General features: G+C 43.4%; 1 protein-coding gene across 3 annotated transcripts in view; it reads left to right on the plus strand.

Annotated features, from left to right (window-relative positions):
* Window positions 1-13,972, plus strand: part of LOC126248377 (syntaxin-binding protein 5) — a 1,030,224-nt gene that overhangs the window by 766,927 nt on the left and 249,325 nt on the right. For all 3 annotated transcript variants that reach the window (XM_049949310.1, XM_049949311.1, XM_049949312.1), the window contains exon 11: window positions 9,788-9,910. In XM_049949310.1, the coding sequence (XP_049805267.1) occupies window positions 9,788-9,910 (123 nt within the window). The remainder of the gene's footprint in view (window positions 1-9,787; window positions 9,911-13,972) is intronic.

Raw genomic sequence — 13,972 nt, forward strand, 5'->3', positions numbered from 1 at the left:
GCACAGCTGAGCTCTGGATACTGTTCAATGAACAAGGCCTAGACGTGCAAATGTAATGCAACAAAATCTTGAGGTCTGGATCTGCTTCTGTGGCCTATGCTAGTTTTCTGTAGTGCAAGGGAAAAGATTCCAGCAATTCAGAGTCCTGCGCATCAATTTGGCAACAAGATGGAACAGATGCTTCAAAATCAGAGTCTGGGTCAATCAGAAGGTGAGATAGGGTGTCTTGTCTGCATTGCCATGCTTTGCCGTAGGACTGTACACAATTTCATACTGATACTGTGAAAGCAATAAAGACCACCACTATAGTTTTTGAGCAGTGCATGTAGGACCCGGCTTTGATGGGTGAAACAAGGTCTGCAAAGGTTTGTGATCTAACACTAAATAGAACTTGTGACAATGCAAATAGTGATGGAATTTAGTCACACCATACATAATAGCAAGAGCTTCTTTTTCTGTTTGAGAGTAATTGCGCTGTGTTTGAGTAAGCAACTTTGAGGCAAAAGCAATAGGTCTGTCTTGTACACCAATTCTGCGTGAAAGCACAGCGCCGATTCCGTAGGAAGAAGCATCACTTGCAAAACTATTGGCTTGGCAGGGTCAAAATGCACTAAACATCTGTCACTAAGCAAAGCGTTTTTGAGTTTCTGAAACATGTCTTGACAATCTTTAGACCACACAAAAGGCACATTTTTGTGACACAAGTGATGCAATAGAGCTGCGATCAGAGTGGCATTCGGTATGAACCAAATGTAGTATGGCATCTAGCCTAGTACTGACTGGAGTTCAGACACATTGCGAGGAACAGGCAGGTCACGCATTGCAAACAAGTGAGATTGGAGGGGGTGCACACCTTGACTGTTTACCACATGACCTATGTACTGCAGTTCAGTTTGAAAAAAGTCACATTTTTCGAGACAACACTTGAGCCCTGCTTCTGACAAGTCAAAAAAAAGCATGCAAATTGGCAATGTGTTCATCTGGTGTGCAACCTGAGATGACAATTTGTCAAGGTAGTTTAAGCAAGGCACTTTTGCAGTCAGCTGTTCCAAGTAATGTTGAAAAATGGTGGGTGTGGAAGCACTTCCAAAGGGCAATCACAAGTATTTGAACTGTCCTAAGTATGTATTGACAACAAACACTTTCTGTAATTCTTCATCCAATGGAATTTGCAAATAGGCAGCACGCAAATCTATCTTAGGGAAGTAACATCCCACACCAAGGCTGTCCATGATTTCTTCAGAGTGAGGTCACGGATAAGTGTCAACTGCTGTCTGTGGGTTGACTAGAATTGAAGGCAACACAAATGCGAATGCGACCAGAAGGCTTAGGCAACAATACTAGTGGACTTGCGCATTGACTACTAGTGGACTTGCGCATTGACTAGCTTGAATGAGAGCAATTACACCATTATCTTGCAATCCTTTCAATTCATAGGCTACTACATCTCTTAAAGCAATTGGAATGGGGCAGGCCTGAAAAAGCTTAGGCTGTGCATTGTCTTTCAATGCAACATGTACTGCAAAATTATTAGCTTCTCCCATTGCTTTGGAAAATAGTTCAGGATATTCTTTAAGCAAGCTAGCGACACTGTCTTTTGGTGGAAGTGTAGAGACTGACAGTACATTGTCGTGAATAGCAAGGCCAGACAAATCAAAGGGATCTAAACCAAAAATGTTCTCACTGTTTCTTGACTTCAACACAGCAAAATTTACTGTCCTGGTGTGAAATTTTCATGGGGCAGGCAAACTACACTGTCAAAGTGCAGGATTTTCCTGTCCATTGTAAGCAGTGAGGTGTTTGCTAGATTTAGAAAGGTGTGGGGAACTTAACTGTTCATACGTGGAGTGATTAAGCAAAGTGACTGATGCACCTGTGTCTAACTGAAAGTTCACATAATGGCCAGCAATTCGTAATAAGACAGAAAGTTTATTAGACCATTGTTGCACAGCACTAGAGCGAGGAGGAGGCACAACTGTAATCTTAGGTTTGTTGTAACCTGTTGTAGGTTTGGAAAATGCAAAGTTCACTGCATGTGCACGAGCTTCTTTTTTTCTGGGAGCAGGCAAAATTGTCATTTTTGTGCCATTACAAACAAACTACTTGGACGTGGCCTTTTTTTTCCACACATGTAACACTTTACAGTACATGACTGGCAGTCTTGTCTTTTATGGCAAGCAAAACATCTAGGGCAAGACTTCACTGAGTTTACCAGCTTGTTTACATGTTTATGTGGCTGTGTATGCACCCACTGTTGTGGCTGATTGGGGCAGTCGCGAGCAGGGGCAACTCGACCCAACAAATCGAGGCCTGATCAAATTTATCAGCTGCTATGTCACCTGCATCATATTCTCTAAGATTTTCAACACTTGAGGGAGTGAAGGATCAGAATACTTTAGGATTTGTTTCTGTATTCTAATGTTGGGGACATTGACTGTTTAGCATCTCGATTCATGAGGTCACTGTAAAAGTTGCCACAACTACACTTAAATTTACACTTCCTAGTCATGCCTGTTAATTCTGTAGACCACTGACAGTATGTCTGCTCTGGCTTTTTCTGCAAATGAAAGAGCAGATATCTGGCTGCAGCTATTTGAACCTGCTGGTCATAGTACTTGGTTAATGCAGTAATTGTTTTGTCTAACTGAGTTTATTGGTAGACACAGTTGGGAATAGTTTTTGTTTTAACCTGAACACCGGGGATCCCACAATCAAAAGAAAGTATTATAGCTTCACAGTACCTTGAATGTGATGAACTGCACAATGAGCTAGGAACTGTGTCAGGTATTCGTTCCATTCCTCTTCCATGTCGTTAAATTGCTGGAACACAGGGATGTCCGGCTGTGGCACTTTGCTGGATGTGTCGGTCAGTCTGTTGTGTGGCCACCATTTCCTGTGCAGCCAGAAGTTGTTGTACCATCATCAGCAAGGCAGAAATTAGTTGGTTCCGAAAATGGAAAGCTTGTGTTAGATCCATTATGTTGGCTGTCTGTGGCTGAGGAACGAAACAAGCAAGCAAAGCCTCTGAAAAGGAAAATTTGATTAGTTCCTGGAATACATGCAAGAACACAACAACAAATTTGCAATTAGAAATCCCCACAGTCTTAAACACAAGAGGAGCAAGCAAATTCTTCATTACTGAAATGTTCTCATTGCCACTGTTGTATTCTCGTTTGCCACTTTTATGTCATCTCGTTGTCTCTGTAGAGCTGTACCTTGGGAAGCAAGAAGAGGACGTTGGTTGGTGGCTGGTATCCTCTTTCTGTAACACAAACTGCATGCAGTTAATAACTAGGTTCTTTATTCGTGAACAAAGAGTTACTTAAGTTTCCATGTGCTGTGGTACAAGCTGTCTTCTGTATAATCCACATAACCTCAATGCTGTTGAAGCAGAAGTCTGCTATGTTCACTACAAGGTTCCTATGTGCTGCCTCTCTCTGTGCTGGAGGGTAAGCCAGTGGCTCCATTGCGGTGACACACTGGAACTCCATGGCGTACAGACTCGAACTAACTGGTGTAACAGGCTCGAACTAATTGGCCAAAATAACTGGCTAAACTGGCCCTTCAGTCTGCAGCAGTGATCCTAAATACAGCTGATTGAGAGGACGTTTGCAGTGCGTTTCCAGCGAGTATGTTTTTTGGCCTCTGTCGATTATCTTCTTGTAACCTCTATGCCACAGGCTGTGCTGGTTCCAGTGTATGCCAACACAAGCTGTATGAGAGAGATCTTGGAGCAGATGGGCTACTTCTGCTTTGTCTGGATCTTAGAATCCAGGCAACTTTAGTCACTTTCAGTGTGGGTTCAAAAGGTATCTCTCCATCTTGATAACCTGACCTTTCTGGTAGTGGCTATACAACAGGCTTGCCTTCACTGGCGTCACCTCATGGTATATTTTCTGACATCAAGGTGAATTGCTTTACTACATGGAGGCATATTATCCACAGTTATCTGTACGAATTGAGGTTTCAAGGACATCTTCCCATCTTTATGTGGCCCTTCCTTCACCACACTATTTTAGACATTGATTTGGTGGTGCACTCCCTTATCACTTTGATCAGGAGAATGGTGTCCCTCAAGGTTGCATTTCAAGTGAGACTATCTTTACCATAACTGTTAACTGTGGCCTGCCCAGTGTTCTTTGTTAGTTGATGACTTTCCTCTCTTTGATTACTCCTTGAGCCTTGCAACAACTACTAGTCAACTGCAACTAAGTCTTCAATGGTTAGATGAGTGATTGGAGAAGGTGGTTTTCAATTCTCAATGGAGAATTCTATGTGCCTTCTTTTTAACTGTTCACATCCCGTTTTAAACTTTCTTGAGTTGAGGATGAAGGGCACTGTTCTTAATTTTAGATACCCAGTGAGGTATCTGGGCCTCATATTTGACTATTAATTTACATGGTTGCCACACCTTAGGGATATGAGAAGACGGTAATGCCAAACACTCAATTTTTTAAAATGTCTTATTCATAATTCATGAGGAGCAGGCCAAGTATGTCCATTGCAGGCCGGCCGAAGTGGCCGTGCGGTTAAAGGCGCTGCAGTCTGGAACCGCAAGACCGCTACGGTCGCAGGTTCGAATCCTGCCTCGGGCATGGATGTTTGTGATGTCCTTAGGTTAGTTAGGTTTAACTAGTTCTAAGTTCTAGGGGACTAATGACCTCAGCAGTTGAGTCCCATAGTGCTCAGAGCCATTTTTTTCCATTGCAGTTTTACAGCATCTTTGTATGATCCTCGTTTGATTAGGGGTGCATGGTGTATGTGTGGGCATCACTGTCTTATTTAAGAATGTTGGACCCTGTGCACCATGAAGGGATTCAGGTGGCAACTGGGTCCTTGATAATCATCCCCATATTAAGCGTTTGCACTTGAGGCTAGTAAACTGCTGCTTCACATCAGGCGACTACTCATTATAGTGCAAGTGGCCTATGAAACACTGTCCCTCCTGTACACACCTGTATGCCATACTATTATTTGGCCACCAATGGAAAGGCTCTTTCTTCATGGCACTGAGTGATGGTGTTATATGAGATTTGTGCAAAGGATTGCCATTTACAGATGAGTTCAGCTGGTTTTAACGTTTTGCACCAAGATTGGAGCAGATATCAACTGTGGATCCTACAGAAACTGAGAATTATCTTGGAATTTCCTAATTTAAAGAAAGATTTCACTCCATATTTTATATTGCAGTCTCCGTTTTTTAATGTTTCGGATAGGTAACACAATTTTACAGTTGTGTACTCTGATGGCTCCAAGCAAGGGGAGTCTCTTCACTGTTCAGTAGTATTCCCCTACCGTGTTTTCAGGTTTTGCTTTCCCTGAGAATTTACTGTATTTTTCACAGAGTTCCATGCCATCCTGAAGGCACTGGAGTGGATGAGACATCTTCAGGGCAAACAGTTCCTCATCTGCTCCAATTCCTTACAATTGTTGCAGCATCTGTACCCAGCACATAAAGTGGACCAGGTCATACATGACCAACTGTACATCATACAGTGGTAGAGGAAGCAGGTGTCATTTAGCTGGGTACCAGGGCATGTTGAAATTTGGGGAAATACCAAGCAGACAAAGATGCCAAGAGGCTTACAAAGAATATGGTCATTATACAATGATCCATTCCTTTGCATGCTGTCATTTTGCTGGAGGGTCAAGGATCCTTGGAATTGTGAGAGGAGTAGTGGCTGACAGTGATGACAACAAGCTACTGTTGAGGAAGCCAGCTATCTGGTCAGGTTGCTCCTCATGCTGGTCACACTGGCAGGATGAAACAGCCCTGACCCACCTCTGAATTGGGCACTGTCGCCTAAAGCAATTAACTTTTTACTCAGTTTGGAGGATCCTCCCAGTCTCTGATGCCTGTGAGATGCAAATTACTTTGCACCACATTTTAACTGAGTGCATTTTATATTGTACTTAAGAGGATTTAAGCAAATTTCAGTGAGGATTTGCCCTGTATTTTAGCTGAGGACGAGACGAGTGTGGTAAAGGTTTTAAAGTTTTGTGAAGCCTCTGGACTCCAACGTAAGCTTCTGAGCTGGAGATTTTACTGTTTTGGAGAGTGGATGGCTCATCCCATTTATTCCAGTGGTCAGCCATCTGCTGTATTATTTAAATTATTTCCCCACTTTTTGCTTTCTTAGTCTGTTTTAGAGCTGAAACATTACAGAATTTGTGTGTGTGTACATGCATGCGTGTATGTGCATTCACACACACCTGCATGTGTACATGTGCATGCATGTGCACATGTGTGAGCGCAAAAATTTTTTCTTAATTTTTGTTACTTTTAATAGTATTTAAAGTTTTGTAATTCTGTGAATTCTATTTTATCACCACTCATCTCCACATTTTTGTGTGGATGCTAAAGATATTGCTATCATTGGCCCACACCACCATATCATTATCAAAAACAATACATTATTACATACAAAGTGTTTTGGCACTCCTTGAGAGTATGGATTCAAGTATGACCAAAGCTGAAAAAGTTTTACACTTACTGAAGAGTGTGGCAGATAACATCTGTCAGTGATCTTTTGATGGATTTCACAATAACACATGACTTCATCAACGAGCCTGAGCTCAATGAGACAATGCACCAAAAAATAATACATCAAAAGTCATCTCTACAAGGCTGACCAACTTGGAGGGCTGGAGTAAGAAAAAGAAATCCTGGACTTATGCAACAACCATCAGATGAGATCCAAGGTGCTGAATGACACAGATACACCTTCTTCCACCTTCTTCCCTTTCTAATTTGACTGGCATGAAGAAAAATGGGCCTTTGGAAAATAGATGCTAACATACCAATATGTATCCAATGTGGTCCCTTTTGACATTTCATATGTTACTATAAAGAAAGGAGGGTGTTCAATAACTAATATTTTGCAAGTTGTCAAACAACAGGGCAGTTTCATGCTCACTGGACAATTGCAAATAATGACAGCCAACCTCCAGGACAGAAGCCGTTGCTTTACCCTGGTCAAAGTTGTTCACCGACATGCCATAATCTGTCTCTATTGCCACACAAAGGTTCCACTTGCTCAAGCACCATCCAAACTCAGGAAAACTAAAAGAGGGGACCATATATGTGGGTGAGGCTGTCATAGATGAAAATACTCCACGAATGGCAGTTGCCAAGATGTGACAAATCACCGTGTTGTTGTTATTGGCAAACGACTTCTGTAGATTCTAGTCAATTCTCAGTTACCATTTTCACTGATATGAAATGCTTATCATCACCAGCTTAAGAAGATTATGTTAAAGGATTCAGTGACCATTGTGCTGAAGGTTGCAAATGGAAAGGAATGTGCTGTGAGAGTAAGTATTAGTAATGGAACACAGCCCCTCGAATTTTTGATTTTACCAAATTGCAGCCATAATTTTATCCTTTGCTGGGACTTCTTCCAGACTTCATAAGAAGTTGTAGGCTATGTCAGATTTCAGCTTCAGCCTGATGAAGTTACTTCAACAAGTTCCTACAACAATTATTCCTCTCGGTGATTGTCAACACTGTACACACATTTAACTCACCATTATTAAGGCATGTTCTAGCCAACAGAGTGGTTGCTCAGTCAAACTGTGAAACTCTAGTCAATAGCAAAAAGGTACTTAAAATTTCAAGAGAAAGCTATTTGACAGTGATGAATATAAACATCACTTACGGATAAAGGTTGCCTTAGGTACCAAACTTCGATAAACAGCAGCAACTTATTTATAAGGCTGTGTGTGTAGGGGCAACAGAACCTTTCCAGGAAGGTCAGGTCAGAGTAACTCATGGACATTCAGCTATTTTTGAGTGGCTATAGAACTTAGTCTGAACAACTGCACCACTTAGTCATAGCTTTTTTCTGATGGTGCAGATATTAGTAGATGATTCAACTTGCCGTTTTCATAGCCTGGACAAACTCTGGAAATTGTGGCATAAGATCGACAGTTCAATAATGGATCATTTAAATCTGATTGAGCATTTGAAATCTAATTATCCTTCAGTTTGTGAAAGCAAAAGTACATCACTTGTGAGTGTTTCCTCCTCCTCCTCCTCCTCCTCCTCCTATCCTCCATCATTGTTAAGATCCTTAAGATCCACAAATTTCTCATTAAAATTGAAATATCTGCTGGTTATTTCAGCATATTGTAATATCAAACTTTCTATACCACTCATATTCCATTACAAGGAAAGAAAGGCATACATTCAAAGCTGAAAGATTTAAAAATAAGTGCTAAAGGCTAGTACACTCACCAGTAGTGATGAACACACAAGATGATGATAGGAACATGCAGCTGATGACTTTGTAAGCCTAAAAGTGGTAAACTAGACAAATCTGACACTGTAGGTTCTTCACTGTTCAAGTTTTCATTAATAAATATTTTATCATATTTTATGTACTTGTTAAAAGTGGAATATTGAGGACATGGATTCAGAGTTTAAAAAATGGAATTAAAGTTTTATATATAAAATAATTTTAATTTATTGTTCAGTCTCAGTTGCATATTTTTAATTAGATTACATGTTTCAGTCCCTCTGGATCATCTTCAGATCTAAAACAAAGTAAAACTAAATATATACCATCTAATATTATACAATAAGTGGAAAAGAAAAGAATCATACATAAATGTAGACTTTACCTAGGTTTTTGCATTGGTAACCCATCTTCTCTACTCACAAGCACATAGCACAGTGCAGTGTTTTGGAACTGCGGTCAGTGTTTTAAGTAGGTGTATGTTGGAGGTTGGGGAGAAGGAGGGAGTTAATTTTTACATAAGTATACATTCTATAATTTTAGCGTGACCCCTCTTGTTAAGCTCATGACATACCTACCACCTGCTTCCTGCTTCCTTTCCCATCTCTCAATCAGCCTCGCTCCATTTTCCCTTCCCTTCCCTTCTCCCTCTCCATACCTCCAACATATACCTATTTAAAACATTGACTGCAGTTCTGAAACACAGTACTCTGATATGTGTTTCTCAGTTGACAAGACAATTTGCTGACACAACTACTTACACAAATTCTACATTTATGTACAATTCTTTTCTTTTTTACTTATTGTTAAATATTAGATGTTACATTTTTAGTTTTACTTTCTTTTAGGTATGTAGAGGATCCAGAGGGATTTAAACATGGAATATAATTAAAAATGTGCAACTGAGATGGAACTATAAATGAGAATTATCTTATGTATCAGTACAGTTGCTGAATCTAAAGATGTTTATGTTGGTTATAGTATAAAATGTCATAAATAATACAAATAGTAAAACTCCAAAGTATTGTCCATATAAAACTGTCTATTTATAATTAAAGATTGAATTACAATTTCTCTAAACATTTATGGCATATTTGCAAAATAAGTTTAAATAAATTCCTCTCATAATGTGTATTTCCCAGTAGTGTAACCACAGAACTGGAAGAATTTATTTGTTAATTTTAAATAAACAAATTTTGTTTCATGGTGAAATTTTTCTGTCAGGTTTTCAATTGGCATACGTACAGTACATGTTATGAATGTGAAAAGCTAATAGTATGCGTAGTTAAATTTTGAACATGAAGTTAGATAGAAATTGTCATGTCATGCTTGTATTGCAACATTTTAAGTCTGAAACAATTTACCAGTATATAAGAGGGTAACTAAAATAACACATATTCAGGATAATATTTATCAAACATATTCAAGATAATATTTAGCAAGAGTGATGTGTACATATGCAATTAAATGATTGTATTGTGACCTATTGGTGCTTGCTTTAGGTGACACATTGTTAATTCTGTCTTACTGGTTTTGTCTTTTCTATGTAGGCACTTGAAATACCAATTTTGTATGATGCTGCAGAAGAAGAAGATTGCTCTCCAGAGTATGAATACCCTCCGAGACCAAGTCTGACTTCAAAACACGAATCCACAGACAGTGACAATAAGAAGGTAATGGTAGATTAATTTTATATTTTTATGTTCTTGTCCCCCAGTGTCCCGAGTGTTAATAAAAATTCTATGTTACTAGCTTCTGTCCTCTCTCCTCCTCTACCCCATCCCTCCTGTCTCACCTTCTAGTCATTCTCCCTCCCTCCCCCTCCCCTCCCTCCCCCTCCCCTCCCTCCCCTCCCTCCCCTTCCCCTCCCCTCCCTCCCCTTCCCCTCCCCTTCCCCTTCCCCTCCCCTCCCTCCCCTTCCCCTCCCCTCCCTCCCCTTCCCCTCCTCTCCCTCCCCCTCCCCTCCCCTCCCTCCCCCTCCCCTCCCCTCCCCTCCCCTCCCCTCCCCTCCCTCCCCCTCCCCTCCCCTCCCTCCCCCTCCCCCTCCCCCTCCCCTCCCCTCCCCTCCCCTCCCCTCCCTCCCCCTCCCCTCCCCTCCCCTCCCTCCCCCCTCCATCCTCCCTCCCCTCCCCCTCCCCCCTCCCCTCCCTCACTCCCCCTCACCCCCCTCACTCCCTCCCCCTCCCTCCCTCCCCTCCCCCTCCCTCCTCCCCCTCCCCTCTCCCCATCCCCCTCTCCCCATCCCCCCCTCCCCCTCCCCCTCCCCCCTCCCAACTCCCCCTACCTCCCTCCCCTCCCAACTCCCCCTCCCCTCTCCCTCCCAACTCCCCCTCCCCTCTCCCTCCCAACTCCCCCCTCCCTCCCCCTTCCCTCACCCTCCCCTCCCCCTCCCTCCCCTCCCTCCCCCTCCCTCCCCCTCCCTCCCCCTCCCTCCCCCTCCCTCCCCCTCCCTCCTTCCCCCTCCCTCCTTCCCCCTCCCCCCTCATCCCTCCCTCCTCCCCCCTCCCTCCTTCCCCCTCCCTCCTCCCCCCTCCCTCCTCCCCCTCCCTCCTTCCCCCTCCCTCCTCCCCCCTCCCTCCTCCCCCCTCCCTCCTCCCCCCTCCCTCCTTCCCCCTCCCTCCTTCCCCCTCCCTCCTTCCCCCTCCCTCCTTCCCCCTCCCTCTCTCCCCTTCCTCCCTCACTCTCTTCCTCTCCCCCCTCCCTCCCTCTCTTCCTCTCCCCCTCCCTCTCCCCCCTCCCTCCCTCTCTTCCTCTCCCCCTCCCTCTCCCCCTCCCTCCCTCTCTTCCTCTCCCCCTCCCTCTCCCCCCTCCCTCCCTCTCTTCCTCTCCCCCTCCCTCTCCCCCCTCCCTCTCCTTCTCCCCTCTCCCTCTCCCTCTCCCCCCTCCCCCTCCCTCTCCCTCCCCCTCCCCCTCCCCCTCCCTAGAGCACAGCAGTCAGTCATCCTTGTCTTGCAGATTTTATTTGGCAAATCTAGATTTTGGCCAGTGCCTAGTCTTTATCAGTGCACTATTTCATAGCTTCAGTGCATGTTCTAGAATGTCAGTCCCCTGTATTCGGGCTTCTGTCACAGTTTTTTCAAGACTACTCAGTAGGCGTGAAAGAACTGTGACAGAAGCCCAGACATCAGGGGACTGACGTACTAGGACATGCATTGATGCTATGAATTAGTGCACTGATAATGGCTAGGCACTAGCTGAAATCTAGATTTGCCAAATAAAACATGCAAGAAAAGGAAGACTGATTGATGTGCTCTATGATTCGAAAGTCATAAAATGGCCATTGAGTGTACTCACATTCTCAATGGAAGGTAACCTGACATTCTCAAATACTTACACACATCAAAAAAAGTTTTGCATCACCTCAGTTCTTAGAGTTCTGGAAGCTGCACAGAAAATTGGAATAGAGATCAACGTAAACATCATTTCCACCCTTTTTATAGCTAATGAAAACAACACATTTCATGTGTTGTACCACCATACAGCAAGACCTTCAGAGATGTTGGTCCAGATTGCTGTACACACTGATACCTCTAATACCCAGTAACATGTCCTCTTGCATTGTTGCATGCCTGTATTCATCATGGCATACTATCCACAAGTTCATGAAGGCACTGTTGGTCCAGATTGTCCCACCCCTCAATGGTGATTTGGCATAGATCCCTCAGAGTGGTTGGTGGGTCACATCGTCCATAAACAGCCCTTTTCAATCTATCCCAGGCATGTTCAATAGGGTTCATGTCTGGAAAATGTGCTGGCCATTTTAGTCAAGTCATGTTGTTATCCTGATGGAAGTCCTTCACAAGATGTGCATGATGGGGAGGTGAATTGTTGTCCCTGTAGACGAATTCCTCACCAATATGGTTGCACTATCAGTTGGAGGATGGCATTCACGTATCATACAGCCATTACAGCGCCTTCCATGACCACCAGCGGTGTATGTCAGCCCCACATAATGCCACCCCAATATAGCAGGGAACCTCTGCCTTGCTGGACACTGTGTCTAAGGCGTTCAGCCTGACCGGGTTCCCTCCAAACATGTCTTGGATGATTGTCCGGTTGAAGACATATGCGATACTCATTGGTGATGAGAACATGCCAGTCCTGAGCGGTCCATTCGGCCTGTTGTTTGGTCCATCTGTACCACACTGCATGCTGTCGTGGTTGCAAAGATGGACCTCGCCATGGATGTTGGGACTGAAGTTGCGCATCATACAGCCTATTGCACAGAGTTTGAGTCATAACATGACGTCCTGTGGCTGCAAGAAAAGCATTAGTCAACATAGTGACATTGCTGTCAAGGTTCCTCTGAGCCATAATATGTAGGTAGCGGTCATCCGCTGCAGTAGTAGCCCTTGGGGGGCCTGAGCGAGGCATGTCTTTGACAGCTCCTGTCTCTCTGTATCTCCTCCATGTCCGAAGGACGTCAGTTTGGTTCACTCTGAGATACCTGGGCACTTTCCTTGTTGAGAGCCCTTCTTGGCACAAAGTAACGATCAGATGCCATCGAACCACGGTATTGGCCATCTAGGCATGGTTGAAGTACCAACAACATGAGCTGTGTACCTCGTTCCTGGTGGAATGACTGGAACTGATCGGCTGTCGGACCCCCTCCATCTAATAGGACTGCTTATGCATGGTTGTTTACATCTTTGGGCAGGTTTAGTGACATATCTGAGCAGTCAAAGGGACTGAGTCAGTGATACAGTATCCACAGTCAACGTCTATCTTCACCAGTTCTGGGAACCTTTTTTTGATATGTGTATTTGATGTGCAGCTCACAATCTTTTCTACACAGGCAGGTCCAGATTTAATGACAGAGCTATTTAAAATTATGTTGGTGCACAAAAGCTTTGCAGTGTGTATTGACTCAGTAAAGAAAAACTCTTTACACTGACTTCATCAGTGCTACTGGCAGAATTTCCTGGTGTCATACTTCTTAATCTTCTGATCTCCAGAACTGCCTTAATTTGGGTAGTATGTCATGTGAGTGTCCTGAGAAGTGATCTGGCCCCTAGACAAATCAAGGGAGCTATTATAAGAACTCTTTTTAGATTTTAAAATTTCAGTGGTGATCTACAATCAGGGCTAAGATTCTTAATATTGAAAACTTTGGATTTTGCAGCCACCAACTCTCCCTATGAACAAAGTGTAGTTGAGGAGACACCTGTTATATGGTATATTTTTTCAGTCTCTCATAAGGGAGAGTATGTTCTGGCTATACGATGTTCAGAGCGAGTTTCCTTTTATAGCATGATAAGCCCCCCCCCCCCCTCCACACACACACACACACACACACCACTGTGAGACTGTATTAGTCACGCAAATGGGGCACACACATTTTTCAGGGTATTCCATTTCCACCATGATAGGTTTCCATCTCAGAGACCTGCAAGAAGACTACTTCCAGACTAAGACCTCTGTGCAGAAGAGAGAAACATTCTTTGGATGCCTGTGTGATGTAAATAGGTGGAAGAGAGCAGAGTCTTTAACTGCCTGTCGTGTAACAACTCTGCTCAGTTTTGTCATTTGTGGTTGTGGCCCTTGTACTCGAAAAGAGTAGGAATGCTGTGTGTTAGAGCTTTCACACACTGCCTTTGTTGTCCAGATATTTTTGCATTTACAGCTTGGTTTCCTTGTCACTATAACGTAAAATGGGATGGAAGTCATGTGAGGGATGCAATTTTGAATACTGAACAGTTACAGCTAGTATGACATTAACAGTGGAATAATGTCTA

This window comes from Schistocerca nitens, chromosome 3, assembly GCF_023898315.1.
Source record: "Schistocerca nitens isolate TAMUIC-IGC-003100 chromosome 3, iqSchNite1.1, whole genome shotgun sequence".
In the NCBI taxonomy this organism is placed as follows: domain Eukaryota; kingdom Metazoa; phylum Arthropoda; class Insecta; order Orthoptera; family Acrididae; genus Schistocerca; species Schistocerca nitens.